Source organism: Trematomus bernacchii, unplaced genomic scaffold (genome assembly GCF_902827165.1).
Source record: "Trematomus bernacchii unplaced genomic scaffold, fTreBer1.1, whole genome shotgun sequence".
NCBI lineage: Eukaryota > Metazoa > Chordata > Actinopteri > Perciformes > Nototheniidae > Trematomus > Trematomus bernacchii.
In genome coordinates, this window is record NW_022987547.1 from 5,429,786 (window position 1) to 5,447,511 (window position 17,726).

The 17,726-nt window shown below is 42.1% G+C and overlaps 1 protein-coding gene across 2 annotated transcripts in view; it reads left to right on the forward strand.

Annotated features, from left to right (window-relative positions):
* The first annotated feature begins 624 nt into the window (after window positions 1-624).
* LOC117476528 (mediator of RNA polymerase II transcription subunit 13-like) overlaps window positions 625-17,726 on the forward strand; it is a 78,506-nt gene continuing 61,404 nt past the window's right edge. For both annotated transcript variants that reach the window (XM_034123136.1, XM_034123137.1), the window contains exon 1: window positions 625-2,103. In XM_034123136.1, coding sequence (XP_033979027.1) covers window positions 2,032-2,103 — 72 coding nt within the window. In that variant the 5' untranslated portion in view covers window positions 625-2,031. The remainder of the gene's footprint in view (window positions 2,104-17,726) is intronic.

Consider the following 17,726-nt stretch of genomic DNA (forward strand, 5'->3'; position numbering starts at 1 on the left):
GTGACCACAATACATATTTTTTGGTGTCATGGGGGTAGAGATTGGGGGGGGGGGGGGGGGGTGGGGGATGTTCAATTAGTTTTAATGACCTTGCTGGATAGCTTGTGAAATATACTCCAAATATACTCCATAATACTCTAAAGTCTTATTTAAGTGGTGATCCTATTTCACATCATTAATCAAAATCTGCAAAGTAAATAAAGGTATGTAGAGGAGCAAAACACGATTTACCTCTGAATTATAGTGGAGTAGAAGTAGAAAGCAGCTCCATTTTGAAATACTCAAAATTGTACTTAAGTACAGTACTTGAGTAAATCTGCTTAGTTACTTTACACCCCTGTCAGTAAATCATTCTGACCTCTATTCTGTCACATCCTCTGTTGTGAGATCTCTACACAACCAATGCATCACACAGCAAACATCTCCATATACAATAACCTTTCTTCAATCACTTTGAATAAACAGACAGGCAGAAACCTAACAACAAAGAGTGAAACAGTCGAGGAACTGCTGACTGTCAGCACATCCTCTCCAGCGTCGCATCCAGTCTCACATCAGAGATCCTAAACAGTGCTGTAATCCCAGACTTTGGTGATCACGTGAGCAAAAACTTGGCCAAATGGGAAGGCGAGTCTCGGTAGTATACGCTTCCGACCGCCATTACATTACAATGCGTGGTGGGCTGGACGATCGTGCTCCAGCGGCGCTACGCGTAAAGCAAACACACACAGAGGGTGAGGATGACACACTCGAGCCACACGTATTTACCATTTCAATAACACGCTCCGAGAGATCAACAACGAGGAAGCAGTCTCCGCTGAAAAACCCTGCACATGTTTGAGGATTTAATTCATTAATCAAATCACCATTTCCCCGAAGAAGAAGGATGAGGATTCGCTTTTTTAAATATCGCGGTGGTTTATGAAGAAAAGATCTGCAGCATGCAACATTATGTCAACGATCGGCGCCAGACAAGGACTGTCACTTTGGCTTGAACTGTGAAAAAAAAAAAACAACATTTTTTGTCTGCAAGACTGAGGCTGTTGTGGCCGCGCGAGGACGTTTCGTAATGATTTAAAACTGAAAGGAAGGAAGGTTTTTTTTTTTCAAACCTCGGTCTACAGAAGCCTGCTTGTCGTTTTCCTGGTGGTGGAGAGTAAGAATAGTTTTTCTTGTCTGAACGCTTTGACTCATGATTCGGGGGTTTACACGGGAACCCGCTCGACTTTGTCCGCCTTGCCACGGAGGAGCACCGGGGGCTTTTCTTCCCCAGCGACCCCTCGTCTGCGGTCCGTTTAATTGAAGAGCAACAGAGGGATTAAACATTCCTGCTGCTCGCCTGTTTGTGCGAGGCAGACTGAGCTACATTGTGAGAGGAACGGTTGTGGTAAGAAAGAAGGCTATAAATAGCTCGTGCAATTCTCGAAAACTATCACAAGTGGTGCATCAGCTTGTGGAGCAGACGGAATCCGATATCCTGCCTGTAATGTCTCGGCTTTAAGTTAATTGTTTTCGGAGAACGTGTGGTATTTTTAACAAGAAGTTCGGACTCTTAATTTCGCATTTTTGGGGGCTGTTCCTCGGCGCGGAAGAAAAAAAGGAGTCGTTTCCCCATGGATTATGCTCATTTAATGATGAAACTATTAGCGGAAAGGCTGATATGGAAACAGCCTGATCTTCCTCTGTGTGTGGATTGAAATGGATACATTTCTGTGCTCTCCGCCTTTGACAATGATCACATTTGGAATCGCCTGACCTGGTTTGTAACAATGTTTTGATTCCCGCACACGCTTGGATTTACATTACAACATTATATCCGCTGGGGTTTCATGGATGCATTCTGCACTTCTTTTTGAATACGCCCATTCCTCTGCCCGACCATCCCGAGTCTATTATCTGGACCTCTTGTGAGGTGTTAAGCCTGCTTGTTTCGGCAGACTACGGGAACCTATTTGTCAGCCCTGCTCGGTGTTTGATACCGATGTAGGATTTCGACATGCCCAGCGCTGACGACCCCAACGGCGGACGATTATGACTACAACAGCGAATTGGGTGGCTAACGGGGCAAGCCTTGAGGACTGCCACTCCAACATTTTCTCTCTGGTACGGTATCCATAATAAATCATGCATGTCACACACACACACACGCCCAGCCAGTTGTGATTGACAAGTCATAAGACCGTGGGAGGCACGCTTACATGTGTGTCTGCTGTACAAAGGTGAACCGTTCTGGTGTTGTTATTCGGTAATCATTAACACGGGTTAATGGTCCGAGAAAAAGCATCATATTGCACCTCTAGGACTGTTATAATAACACATCTCAGCCCAGAGGCTCATATCAACATGGTTTAAAAAATACTAACACTTTATTATGTGATTCAAACCAAAAACGTCCCACATAATGCTTAAAATAACAATTTCAAATGCTACCAAAACAAATGGACCACTAATTTTGGCATGCTTTTACAGTACTGGCATGGGTTGAGCAGATAAACAATAGATTAACACACATTTTTCACCATCAAGAGCACAGTTTGATCCTGCTCCTCTTTATAAATAATCATTTCACTGGAAATCTAGCAGGAACTCTGTTGCATTGCCAAGCAACTAACTTGGAGAGAAGGCGTTCAGCTGCCTGTGTCAAATATTTCTCAAGCCAGAGAATGATAAAAAGGTTTTCAGGAAAAATAGTTTGATGTGATGATCTACAGTAATGGCTCACCAGGTTATACATGGGAAGATTAGTGACAATGTTCTGTGATTATATAAATGGACAAGCATGCACAAAAGCCATATACAAATTGTGGTCATAATAATGTCTCCCAGAGGAAGGTTAATACGATTTTGACAGACAGTAGCATATAACAAGCACACAGCGGAAACAACACTTTCACACTCAGTTTATCTGAAAAAGGTGTTGTTTTTTTTTAGGACTCCACAGGCAGTATCGTTTTTGCAGTAGTCACTGGTTTTGCGGGTGGAGGAGATTGAGCAGTGTGCTTTCACAGTTTTCATCCTGCAATCAGCGAGTTAACTGTCCTACTACAACAGGCAGCCAAGTGGAAAGGCATGCGGTAGACTGAGCTCAGGCACAGGCTGCTGAGAACCACAACAACATAGGGGTCCTGAGGGCTTTTTAGGTGATCATGCAGGTTGTCCGCCAGCAACAGCACTAAAAGAAAATGAGGAAACGCGTGTCACATGGTGAAAATGTTGATAGTTGTTTTAAAGGACAAAAGGAAACGTTGTAGTCATCACAACTTTCAAACATTCCTTCTTATGTATTTCAGTAGTTTTTGTGATTGACTCAAAATAGTATATATTTTGCTATTCAAAAGCATCTTGTTTCAATTTCTGTGCACTGACGCTGAAATAAACCTAACAGCGCTCCAGTATCAGCCCTCTTAAATTCTCTCAGTCTGACATGTTACACTTGAAAACAGCGATTACGCCTCTGTCAACGTCTCAGTCGAGGTGATTCCCCTCGTGGAACAAGCTTTCATTCACTCACCCTGGCGTTGTTGCCGTCGTGCTGGCCCTGCGAACATCCCTTTCAAACCGAGGGAGAAAGAGATCATCCATCAGCTGGCTTGTTGAGAATATTTATGACTGGCTAGTGCCACAGCGGTTGCTCACTGGCAGGGCTCCTACAGGGAAGTCCAAGAGCGAACAAAGCACTAATGACACTCCAAGTGTCCTGGTTAGAGGATGGGACTGAGACAAAGAGACAGACTGAGGGATGCAGATTGCATCCTGATGTTGAAAATGACATACTTGAGCTACATGAGTTAAGAAGTGTAGGCTGAAGTGTTGTTATCTTAATGCAGGTGGGAGTATTGATCCAGCATAATGTGTATGTTATAGGATTTATTGCTTTAGTTGTTTTCTGGTTGCATATCACCACTTATAATTTGGTGCAGAAACACTTATTTGATTAATTGATATGCAAGCAACTTGAGGATGTAACCTTTGTGTATAGGAAACTAGAGGGAATTTCTTCAGTTTTTCTGATATTCTACACACCGATAAAACTTGCTGATTATAATATTCATTAGTTGAATGCATAACTAAAGAATGAAATCTCTAAGGTTGACATTTCCTAACCTTTTTCTCCAGGTCATGTTGGCTATCTTCTTACAAAAAGGTCTCATGGCGCTCTGGTATGACAGCCTGTTAAACAGCATTCCTACATGCAATAACCTTGTCCCTCGCAGTTTAACCGTCTGCCTTTGCAACCAGCATCAATAAAAAGTGCCTTTTTAGAAAGTATAACTACACATACTGTGGGACTTTATGAGGATGCAGCAGGTTAGTGTCATGCGCTCTGTGAGGCCGGTGTCACATACTTGAGATCGCTGCCATCGCACAACCCACTAAACAACTGCCTTGTGTTGCTGCTGATCATCCATCTGTGGCAGAAAGCAAACAAGACCCTTGTTAAGTGTGAGAAAAGATCTGAGCTGGTGTGCTAATTTAAAGTGGTGACTGAGGAGGGAAGGGTGGAGGACGAGAGGAGAAACAGAGGAATGTATTTAGCCGAGGAAGGAGTGAGTGAGACTGCAGCGAAATCTGTTTTCATTTTAGGAAAGTATTATGACTGATGTGCATTTCCTGACTGCTAGCCTCAGCCTCTTTGAGAGAGAAACGGTGAGAGTGAGACAGAGCAAGAGAGAAAATTAAAGAGAGGAATGTAATGAGAGAGAGAGAGGGAGAAAACAGTCATCTTTCTGTGGACTGGGCCGGTTCTTATGATGCCAGAGTCCCAGCCTGAATATGAAATGCATGGAGACAGTCGAGAGCCTCACGACGCTGGAAGCCTCAGTGTGTGCGTGTGTGTGCGCGTGTGTGTGCGAGTATATTGTAAACACTATAAACCAGCGAGACTCGGGAGACAAACTTCAAACACCCATCACATTATACACACACACAGACAAATACACACACGGATGCATTCACCAACCCGGAGACGAGGGAAACAAATAAACACCCACATGCACACACAAACATATGTAACACACATGCGCACACACAGTATCTTCCAGCCACAATCGCATGTTTTATCTCCTTTTATTCTGTTTTTTTTTTAATACATCCTATATCCCAAGGACGCAGGCCTGTACAAACATAGGTAGAATGCAGCGCCCTTAATTAAAGGACTTCCTCTGTCCCCTCGACAGAGTGCAACACTGGTAATTAAGTGTCCTCAAGTGGAGGTCTAATGTGATCAACTAAGAGGTGCTCATTAGCCAAACTGTATTCCAATAGAGATCTTGCATGTATAATAATGATGCTACTGTCGGCTATGGAAATAAAGTGCTCGGAGATGAGGCAGAGAGAATACCATTAACAGCATGTGTCTTGATTTATGGCAGGTGAGTGGCCGTGCCTTGTAAGAAGAAGCAGGTAATCAGGGAAGGTGCCTTTTTAATATAGGCTGTTTGCATTTCCTCGTTATTAATGGTGGTGGATATTGCAAGCATGCTAAGGTATGAGGAAGAAGCAGAGGTTGGATGAAGTGTGTGTCATGATCTGCTGGGCCAAAGAATCAATAAAGTTGGACTTATACAGGTCTGCGTGTTGTTTGCGCTGACAGGATACCACAATTATATATTTTTATGTTTATTTAGCACAAAAATTCTAATTTGTAGAAAAATGTTGCTTAATTGTATAACCTTAGAGCTAGTTAACTTAATTAGAACTTGACTAACAAATTAATGCTAATTTACATGTAATTCTGGCATGTTGCAGATATTGGTAACATGTAGTGATAAGATATTGTAATACACAAAAGTTCAAACTGTTGCCAACCATTGATTTTTACACAATTAATTTTTTTACTGTAAAATATCCCATTCACAATACTTGAACAACCAGATTTTAAGTATTCTTATAAAAAAAGTGTTTTCATGTCATGGCTATTTGTAATGAATATATATATTTTTTCCAAAATATCATTATTAGATATTCAAATTGTCAACAATTATCAAGAGGCACAAGACTTTAAAAAAAAAAGCACATACAAACCTTAATTTAATAAAAAAAAAAAGAAGCTATATGATTTCCAAAATATCTGGGCTCTATTAATGCTATGCAAGGCAAAAAATAAAACAAATAAATAAACATACACTACTTGTCAGCAGGATCAATTTATTGTTATTTTTTGCCTGTTCACCGGACTTTTTCTACATTTAATGCATTAAAGATTATCACCAGATTCATGGGACTATGTGATGAAAAGGACTGATAAGTAAACATCACTATGAAGTGTAATTAATATTCAGATGACATTGAACCCCTGCCAGCGTCCTCGTACACAAGGAGAGTATCCGTCCAGGTTTCCGAGGCTTCACCCCCAGTCCTGTGCTTTGTGCCCTACGGAGCAGCTCCATCTGCCTGCTCCTCACTCCACAGTCCACCCCCGACGCCCAACCTGTGCTCTTGGCTCCGCTCGCTTGCAATTTTGACAGCTAGCACTGGCTTCACCTTGAGACTGCATGTGGCGCCTCCCCCTAATCTGCCCCTGTCACTACTGTGGGAATCCCTTGTCATCGCAATAGGACTCAACCCGGCGGTGGCCCACCAGTGTGAACATGGCATTCTGTGTGTCAGACATGTAGGCTCCTCAAATAGTTTGCTGCCATAACAACATGATTTGTGAACAAGGATTGCTCACTCTTGCCTTCTGTTTTTACTACACAACCTTTTTCTATTAAATTCTCCCATGAGTGTAGTCATGGATCTTATCTGAGCAGCAGGCTTGTCAGTGCCCTGCCACAGAGGTGAGGAACGGTTCAAAGATGGACAGGGAGGGAGGGAGGAGGAGGAGGAGGAGGAGGAGGAGGAGGGAGGGAACCACCGCTGGTCCCGGAGTTGGAAGTGGGCCGGGATGGGCAGGAGTGTTTTGGAGCACGGTGGGTTGAGTGTGAAATATGTAAGCCCTGCAGTGCCAGCTGTGATCTATTCTTAGTGCCCGCTGGTGTTCCTGCATGTGAGCAGGGCGACAGAAGGCTGAGCGGGACAGGAGGATTGGAGGAATGGCCAGGAGCTGGTGCCACCAAGTGCTTGTGATTGCTGAAAAATTAGCTAGTTAGCTGGCAGACTGATAGACTGCGATAGATAGATAGAAAGATGAATTTAGATCATAATGCTACTCTGTACAAATACATTACAAATGAAAGTCCTCTGAAATCAGTATGTGCACGTAGTTAATGATTTAATGAAAGAAATTGATTTTGACTGGAATCGCTCACAAAAGTTATTTTTGTCACCTGTTTATTGATGATAATTGAAGTGTAGAAAAGTATATGGCAGCATTATATTGAGTCACAAGTAAACTATAATGTTCCTAAAGGGGCCTTATGGTGCTCATTTTCAGGTTTCATGTTTGTATTTAGTGTCTCTACTGTGACATGTCTCCATGCTTTAAAGTTCAAAAAGCTCTTATCATTATGCCTGTGCTGCAGCACCTCTTTTCACCCTCTGTCTGAAATCAGAGCTGAGTCTGCTCTGATTGGTTAGCTTGCCGGCTCTGTTGTGACTGGTTAACCGCTTAGAGATGCCTATCAAGTACAATGTGTTGGAGCACTGGCCAATACAAGCGTGAGCGCTACATAGTGATGTCATTTCGTTTCAGATGTAAACAAAGGAGTCCAATGGAGGCGTTTACAGGGGGGGAGGGTGTGGGAGAGAAACTCCCTCTGGACGAAACTTTGGGATTTTAGCCTTTACAGACCAGTAACATGCATAACAAATATATATATAACACACTACAGGAAAGGGAAACCCCAAAAAGCATAAATGCCCCCCTTAAACACTGTAGTGTTTTTCTCCACCACAGCTGAATACAGATGTTCTGTCTCATGTAGCGAGACATGTTCCTCCAAATGTGTTTTTCTCCCTCACAGATTTAAATCACTTTCCTCCAAACTATTACATTTTGGATGTGTGTTGCTACACTTCCTCTGCTACACCTCTGAGCCATGTTTAATTGATAGATCATTTCTATAAACAAAGCATTTGTCTGATGATGCCTCTTCTCTCTGTGCCATTACACTATCTGTAGCCATCTCTAGATAATTTCTTTACAGGTAGATACTGCCCTGCTTATAACTGGGCAAATATGTTCTGCAAGCCAGACAGCTTTGCCAATATCGTGGTTGGCTGGGATTCAAATGCAGTTAAAGCACACTTAGGTGAAAGGGTGTCTTTTTAGAGCGGCACAACAAGGGGAGGGAGAAAACATTACTGTTGGCTACTGTGTTGTTGCAAATTCTAATTATCATGTGTTCATGTTCCATTGAGAGATTATCTGCAACCAATCAGACGGGTACTTGATTAGAACAAACACATTATATGCAGACTGTTGATTCACAGCCGTTTGTGGTGCATTGATTCTCCCTGTGCTGCCAAACGGCACTCTCCCTCTCTCATCTTGAATTAGGCAGACATCCATGATTTTTCATATGCAAATGAAAATGTGTACAATTTCACTCCTGGCTTGCATCATAGGATAAATGGACTTTCCAGTATAGAAGTGACACCCAAAGGGTTTGATGGAGTATTTACCAGTCATGACTGAAGGAGCTGCAGGGATAAGTGTTTAGGCAGGGTAGTTTTGGAAGAGAACATGGCATGGTACCAGTGTATCTGTTGTAAAGAGTGAATGGACAGGAGAGGAGGACTTGAGTGGGATTACATAAGATTTTGTGTGTGTTGAACATGTTGGCAGAAGTGCAGTGGACTCTAGTATTAAAGCTCTGATTGGCTGCCACTCCCACGTAGTAAGCAAACAACAGCTTAGGTGCTGTTTACACGAGAATGCAAACGGTTGTATCCGCTACTTTTCTCTTTCGTATAGCCCGTTCGTTCACACAAGGCCGCAACGGAAACGCGGAAACGGACCCCGCAAACGATAACGGGTCCCAAGGTGGATAGATCTGCAAATGGAACGCTCTGGGGGGCCAAACATGTAAGCCCTATACGATCATTTCCTGATAACAATGAAGCCATAGCCCCACCTCTCCCCACCTCTGCTGCTCACTGCTGTAGCATGGTCAGTAGCTACTGTCAGTAGCTACTGCTACTGACCATGCTACAGATGTTAGTACAACATCTACAGCTCGACCATGCTACAGATGTTAGTGCAAAATCTACAGCTCCTCTACCACAACCATCAGCAACAAGTGGACATGGAGAATTACATGAACTACATGTTGCTAAATCCACCGCGGGGCATAAACAGAAGGGCAACCATGGCAACCATGCTCGGGGGTCTTCTTCGCTGCTTTGATGTATTTTGTGGCAGAAGTACAGCGCCACTTACAGGCCCGGCATATGTACTACAGCGTCTCCAGCGCTTTCAAGCCGTCTCGTGTGAACGGAATACTTTTTTGATATCGTATTCGGTTTGTTTGCGTTTCGTATGCGTTTGCTTTGCTGTCTTACAGACAGCAGCCAGGTGAGTTACAGGTTGGAACCTGTTCAGGTGTGACCCTCGTGAAGTTAATGGCTTGGCCCCAAACACACTCACACACAACCACACAAAATACAGACAGAGGCTTTGCTTCTTTCCAGTTCTTGTCTTTTATATTTTGTTTTTGCTGGCTTGTAATGAAACAAGTGGAAGTCATGCTGATATATGCACTGCATGACTGTCATTTTATCTGAAATGGCATCCCTGTGGAAAAAATCAATGCAGGAAGGAAATTACAAGCCAAATTAGATATCTTTCATACCGCTTATGCTCCATTTGCCCAATTTCAGGAACAATCAAACTATTAACTACTTGTAGCCGTTTGCGAAAACCTCCATGCAGGGCTAATTGTACAATTACTGTGTGGGATTCTCTCATTCTCTCAGTAAAGAAAGTCAGTGAGAAATCCTATACTGCAACGCTCATGTCTTGCTTCTGGTAATCCCAGGACTTTCCTGCATGTATGACGTGCTCGATAATATCTTCAGCCAAATTTGAGCTTATGAACTCCAGCTGTAGGGGAACAAATGGAGGTGTAGTTGTGCTCAGGGGAGACAACATACACTCTTTTGTGATCCTTTTAAAGTAAGAGACCACAGAAGAGCTTAAAATATTATACTGTATTTATACTGTAACCCTGGAGACAGAAATCTCAAAAATTGAATACCTTGCTGGATTCCTATAGATGTTGTATGTTGCCTAGCAACTGTTTTTACTTTTTCTCTCGTCTTCTGTTTTTCCTTCTCTGTGATTCTCAGTTTTTCTGTCTTTGTCTGCCTGTTTCGCTCCTTCCTCCCTCCACGTGGCTTGTCACGGGTAATTAAGTTACACCAGAGAGACACTAAAGCAGAGACTGGTTTATTTATTTGCACGTTAATAATTTAGGCTAAGCATGGCCAAGGCTTTAGCCTGTCCCATAAGGCTTTAAAAGCAACCTGACGCTGCAGCTTTGTGTTGTTTTATTTGCCAAATGGCTGGGGATCTTGTCAGCCCTTTCAGCTGCTGCAGTGCACTGTGCACAATGTCTCGCTGTCCTCATTGGTCTTCCCCTGCTGTCGTCTGTTGCCTCCCGCCTCTCTTTGTGTCAGGTGAGAAGTCATGGCTTGATGGAGGCTTTCTGCAGCGTGATTGGCGGGTCTATCCGTCACTCAGCCCTGGGGACTCTCGCTGCTCTAATTAGGTCGCTTGGCTTGCTCACCTCCCAGGGCCGGATGCTACAGCAGAACACAGATCAAATGACGGTCCCTTGTTTTGTTGGGACTTGTAAAGGTGGCGGCAGAAGGCAGAGGAAAAGCATCTGTTTAGTGTATGCAGCCCCAGAGGCCTTCTCTCTACACCTGTGTGGTGCTTATGTGTCACTCCTGCTTCCTCACAAGTGCAGCAATGTGCATCGCTCTTCATTTGTGGTGTAAAATGCCAGAGGGGAGCGCGACTCCTTGTGGGTTAATTTTATTTCAGCGGGTTAATTGATGAAGAGGGAGTCGTTGCCTGTTCTGATTTCTGCCACTAGCTCCTCTAACTGGTGACTTCTAGCCGCTGACTTAGCAGCACAGCCATCCTCTTTGTTCATATTTGTTTTTCATACTCGATATTTCACAGCTGCCTCACTGTGGCAGCTGTGAAAATTGTCAATAAAGTTGTAATCCCTAAGATTTTAGTCCTGGTGGTGAATGCAAGAGTGGTTTATGACTACAAACACTACTGAAGCAGCTCCTTTGTCAGGAATACAAAAGAAGAGCACCTGCTGTAGCTGTTTACAGTGCAGCCAGACTCTGTTTTAATGAAGTCAATATTTAGCCTTTTCCATTATGCAAACAAACCATCATGCCACTACACACCACAAGAGCTGACTGGTTTAAACTACTCTGTGTTAATACATTTCCAAAATAACTAATGTCTTATTTTGTGGTGGCAGTTTTTTTGGGTTAGCACTAGCCACTGTAACAGATACAAATATTATCCTGTGACTACTTCACAATAACATCTGTATTTTCTTCTTGTCTGTAGGTTGGTATTTTGACTTGAGAGAGGGAAAAAGGCAGACTCCACCACTAACTATAATTAAATGCTCAATGGAATTGGTGAAAAATGCTGACAAAAATACTATCAAAGACTGTTCTTGATTGGATTTCATGAATCCTTAAGGATTGTTACTTTAAAGAAAAAGTGTTTATGCTGAAACTTCAATTAAGTGTTATTGGGCCAGTTATCTCACAGTGTATGTCAGAAATAATTCAATTACACCCGTTGTTTGACATTGAATGAAACAGAGATGGCTAGCTAGTGTTGCATGTGTCTGATAAAGTCGAGAGTCTTATCTAAAGACTCGAAGGTATCACAAGCGATCTGAACACACCCTGAATATTGGCAGCTTGTCAAGTGTCTAAACTGATTTGACGTTGATGAGAAAGCTATGCCCCTCTGACAGAATAAGTGTTTCACTTGTGCCAGAGTAGGTAAAACTGCTGATACGAGCTGTCTCTCAATTGCTTAAAGTGCCTCCTTTGTCAGACTATCCGACTGGGAGGCTCTTACACCGTTGTGTGATTCCTAAAGAAGTGGCATTTTTCTTAGATGACGGTCTCATACACTTTCTGTCAGCTTTGATAGAGCACTAGGCTTCACTAAGATGAACATTTTCAGATCAGCTGCAACTCTGATAGAGAAGTGTCCTTAACCCCAACATCAGCTTGTAACCAAATGCTGTTATTGTCTTATTCTGTAAACATTTTAACAACTGATTTTTAATAGAGCTTCACTTGAATAATTAATATGTCATTTGTGGCAGTAAAAGGAAGTCCAGAGTAATGTTTAAATATGCTGTCCCAGGCAGCTACCACATCCCTTGTCCATGTGGAAAATCTCCAACACAAACATGCATTTGAGTTTAAGAGGTCTGTTAAAATGGTCCAACAAGTTGGTTTTTTTGGAGGAAGAACAGGAGGAGCACACATATTTTCAGTCTGTAGACGCATTCCTGCAAAGTGCGTGTCAAGTGTGTTTTCCTCTCAGTGTTGCTATCTAAGTGGCGGAAGTTTCCTCTGCATTGTGAAGCTCCTGGGCTTCAAACAATATGCAGTATGTATTATATGTAAGTGTCAATCTCAAACAATGACAAACCTCATGATTGTCTCCTCTGTTGAAGCCACATGGTTGTATGCAGCGTTTGAGCAATGTACGCCAAAGATGAAAGTCCTGACTTCCATATTTCCCCTTGATTACAAGCACATGCTGCACTGAGTGTGACCTCTGGTTGGGAAACAGATTATGTTTTCCAAGCTGGGGCTCAGTTCCCCTTATAGTCAGGAAATTATTCTTAACTCTGGTTTTAAGGTTAGATTCCTATTTGAAATCAATGTTCAAAGAAAACAAAGGAATGCAAATGTGTAGATAAACCATCTCACTGCCAGAAAAAGGAGAGGATTTGTATTAGAATACTAAGCACACTCTTCCAACTTCTCTGTGCTAACACCGAAATATTCAGGAAACATAAGGTTGGCTGTTATCGTTTCTCTGTTTACTAGACATAAAGAGAGGAATAACACAAAGGCGAGAGTGAGAGCGTGAGATACTTCTGGGTGTATTCAATAGGCATCCGTGACAGTGAGAGAGTGCTGAGAGATGAGAGGGAGAGTGGAGACAAGGAAGATAATAGAGGTGAGAGTGAGGTCAAAGCTTTGGTCGGTCTTAGCAAGGGAAGGAAAAGATCTTGTTTTTGGTCCTGCACTCAATCAGAAATTGAACTAGCTAACCAACAGAACAAGGGGCTTGGAAGAGTGCTGGCTTTATTGACAGTGAAACAAAATCTGCCGTCTTTTTCCTTGACCTCTTTCCCTTTTCACCCCTCGTGGTAGTTTTGAAAGAGACGGAGGCTTCTGCTCAAAGCAAACGTTGATTTGCTCTTCAGTGCTTTGAGGGAAGCTGAGGTTTTAGCTTTTTTGGAAACATACTTGCTCTGTTCTTCACCTGCTATTTTCAAGACCATATATATACTTCCCCTAAAAACACATTATTATCACCCCTGCTCATGACACAAAAGGGCATTTCTGTCAAGTACTGTATATTCATCTCAGTTTAATCCTAGTTAGTTGGCACTCTCCATTACAACACATTTTTCTGTATTTACCACCTAAAATGACAAGTGCATGGTATAATTTATCCTCTGATTATAATCTAAATATAAAGTCTGCACTTCAGGAACTTTCACCCCCCATTCTTCTATCCCTAACAATGAAAGAACTATTGAAAGAAATGATTAAAGGTTGTTTTTATTTGCGTGACAGGATTTTAATCACAACACTGATTTGGCACCAAAGCTGCAGAGATAATAACTCGACACGCTTGACAGTTTTACTCTGCTTGCTCTTATCTGTTACAAGTGATCATTTATTCATACACAAAATAAGAATAAGCTGTTTTTTAGCACTGGTATTACTGTGACTCCAGGCACACATGATGCATGTTCGCACATACTAGACATTACAGGCAGTAAAACACAGATCTTCACTGTCATCACCAACAAATAACTGGACCTCAGCCAGAAAAAATGTCTGCCTCCGTCCTGATACATGTCAGTCTCTTTGAGCACTTCTGCTCTGCGCGTCATCACAGCTGTTGTGCGTGAAGTGTGTGTGTGTGTGAGGGCAGGCATGTGTTTGGATGGGCCTGCCCTGTGAGCATGTGACTGCAGCTCTGTTCCTCTTCCTGCAACTGTGCCACAGATAATCCTCCACAGAAGTTCAGCAGGGTGTCAGGTTGGTGCTTTACACATGGCTAACAAATACGCAGCACCTGTGTGTGAAAGGCAGTGCAGCCTCTGGCCATTTTGCGCAATATTTCAACTGAAATGACATGTTGTTGTTGTAGTAATATTAGACTTCAAGTCATATTTCTGCAGCAGAATGTGAGAAGATTCTCCTTTTACGCCCCTCTCAACTCAGACATGTGTTTTGGTTTGGATTGTTGGAACTTCACTGTGAACATTACTTATGTGCAGTTTTACACTTGAAGGCATCAGTCTCTCTGTGCTTTAGACCCATAAATGAGTTTAAGACGTTTACCCATGAGAATGATTATTTTAAAAAGCCAATCTTGTATGTTAATAAGAAATAATTTCTGTATTAAGAGAAATCACATGTTTTGTGGCTATGAGTGAATTGTCTTTCTGACTGATTTGCTATTATATTGAGTGCCCAAGTTCCTGTCACCCTCAGGATGAATTATAATACCCATCTTTTAATGTTTCATTGAGCAGCCTCACGGGGTCAACATTTCAATTTGTCCAAAAGCGTGTTGTATGACTAAAAACCTGCAAAATTAATGACGTATCTACTATCCTCAGCTTTGTATGTTCAGTGCTAATTAGCAAACGTGTCAAACTAAGAAAGTGAACATTATAAACATTATTAGCATGTCCGCATGTCATTGTAGAAGTTGTTAACTTTTTCTCAGAAACAAATCAGACTCAAATTATTATTCCAGGCAGAATATGTGTCTGGAGGGGATCATTAACAATCAATTCACCAGAGAGCATGTGTTGAATTTTAAAACTAACAACTGGTTTGCCCTTATTGTGAATATTTCTGGTGACATTGCCCTCCTCCTCGCCTCGCCCTCTGCGCTCCTGATTCAGGAGCAGCAGACTTTGTCAAACAGCGGAGGAACTTTTGACATTGACTGGGAGTGACGAGGCAATGCAAGCAGATGTCTTTGGGAGAAACGCCATCCTTGACCTTGTCATGGCTAATTTTAGGGTTTGGCTTATCACAGAGCCAATGTTTATATCTCCCATTACACATACTGTCATTACAGGAGGGACGTGCTTGTAATTATGTGTACATTGGGCAGTCAGGATGTTCCTGGGGGTCGTGTGCATACCTCAGTGTGCACTCATCTATAAGATGCTGCGGTGTTAGTTTTGATTTCATTCACAGTCTTCTACAACAGCATAGCTTTGGCTGGATTTTGGATTCGGACGCAACCCTGCGACCCTTTCATACACACACTGAAAACACACACACACACAGGCTACCTTGTTCCCTCTGTCTATCATTATCAAAGCGTTGGAGCCTCCTTTTCTTCATCCACTCAAAGACACTGCAGGGACGGCTTTAATTATCTTTGAGCTGCTGCTTTATACCTGTCCCCGTGTTAAAATGGGTCAGTCTTTTTTTTCTTCTCTCAGCTGCTCTTGGATGTCTTGGTGCCAGAGACAGTGTGCCAAATATCATCCTCACAGCTGGGTGAACACAGCAGAGGAGGGCAGCGCAACGCAACGAGAGATTTCTCCCCCCCCCCCACCTCCCCCCCTTGCCTGCCAAATCTCTGTCCTGTTCAACAATGCCTTTTGTGCGCTCCACTCATTCATGCAGAAATACAAACACACGGACACAAACAAACATGAAAAAGAGTTTCCAAAGCACACATGCCTATCGCAGCGTCACTGTTTATGTGTTTAGCTTCTTGTTTGCTTATTTATGCTCATTCACAAACTTTGAAATGAAATGAGTTAGAAGTTTGGCTCTTATCTGCAATAGGCAAATAAACCCCTATCACCTTGTTACATTAAAGGGAGAAGCTGCCACTGTTGGGCCAGGCGTATTGACCCTTTCGTTATTTCCTCTCCGCGTGTCTCTCACCCTCTCCCTCGTATATTTCAATGCTGTCTCGCCTGTAGTACTTAATTCCCTGCATTTCACTCAAGGCCGTCTTTTATGTCTCGCCGTCACTCCCTGCCTCTCCTCTTCCACTCTCTCTCGCATCGTAACAGCAGCGAGTGCAGGTACAAGTTAAATAAGGTTATAACAACACAACAGGGAGATGTTAAAAATGCTAACACATTTACACAAGGAGGATCACAGCTGTGTAAACAATATGCCAGGGAAAATATAAAATAATTGGACAGAGTCTGCGCCGGTATTGATTGAATCAACATTGTCTGAGGCTCTGTTTCATGTGAAAGAAATCCATGAACGCTGAAGTACTGTGCTTCAAGGTTAACACAACACTAATAAGGCTGCTATCGCCTTATGGATTTGTGCATAATGGTCGTTTCATTCCATCTACTGGGTGTGAGATAAACACATGGCTCTTTGATGACAATAATTAATCGAACTACAATTAAATAAGACATTTATAGTCACACTGATTATTTTAACTAACAATTAATATCTGTGGGTGATTTTATTGGAAGAGCTACACACAAAATATCAGAGCAACAGCACAAAAGCCAAAGATATTGATTTGACAACGATGTAAAACAGAGAAGCAGCACATTGGAGAAGCCTGCATTCGAGAAAATGAGCTTGTGCTTAAAAAATGATTAATGTGTTTGTTATCAAAATCATTGGAGATTCTGTCGATTGACTTATCAATTAATCAAGTAATTGTTACAGCATTTACCTCAGTGTTTAAACTGAATTTAGAGAAAAACCTATACCTATTTCTTGGGATAAGAATAGCGATCATCAAAAAAATTACAAGAAATTTGCTAAAAGATAATAACTTAATAAACTCACAATGGAATAACCTAGTAAGGCAAGGCAAGGCAAGGCAAGGCAAGGCAAGGCAAGGCAAGGCAAGGCAAGGCAAGTTAAGTTTATTTATATAGCACCTTTCAACACAAGGCAATTCAAAGTGCTTTACAAAAATGAAAGACATTAAAGGTGGGGTAGGTAATTTTGAGAAACCGGCTCGAGATCGCTAGAATTTGAAAATACACAATCGGAAAAAATCTGCCACTTCCTTACAGAGCCCCTCCTCCAACACACACGAACGCGCACATGACCAATGAGGGCACGAGATAAGTTTGTGCACAGATGGAAAGCTGACAGGCAGGTAGGCCATCCAGTTATTTTGGCCGGGCCGGCTAAAATGATTGGTCGTACTTTTTACAGTATTACGGCTTCCACAGATGAAATTGTTTTATGGAATTTTTGTCAAAGCACTTAAGATATTCATTGCTATCGGGATGTTAAGAGCATTCCATGGAATATAACAAAAAGTGTATCTCGAGCCGGTTTCTCAAACTTACCTTCCCCACCTTTAAGAGCATTACGAAACATATTATAAAATGGCATTTAAAAACACAAATGTATAAGCAAAGATAATAAAACATGAATAACTAAGGTACATGAATAAAAAATAGTAAATGAAATCTATGCAATGGAGAAAACAACTATGAGAATAAGAATCCAAATGCATATCTTTGAGGAAAGGTGGGATAAATGGGTAAAGTATAGAACACTATAATGAA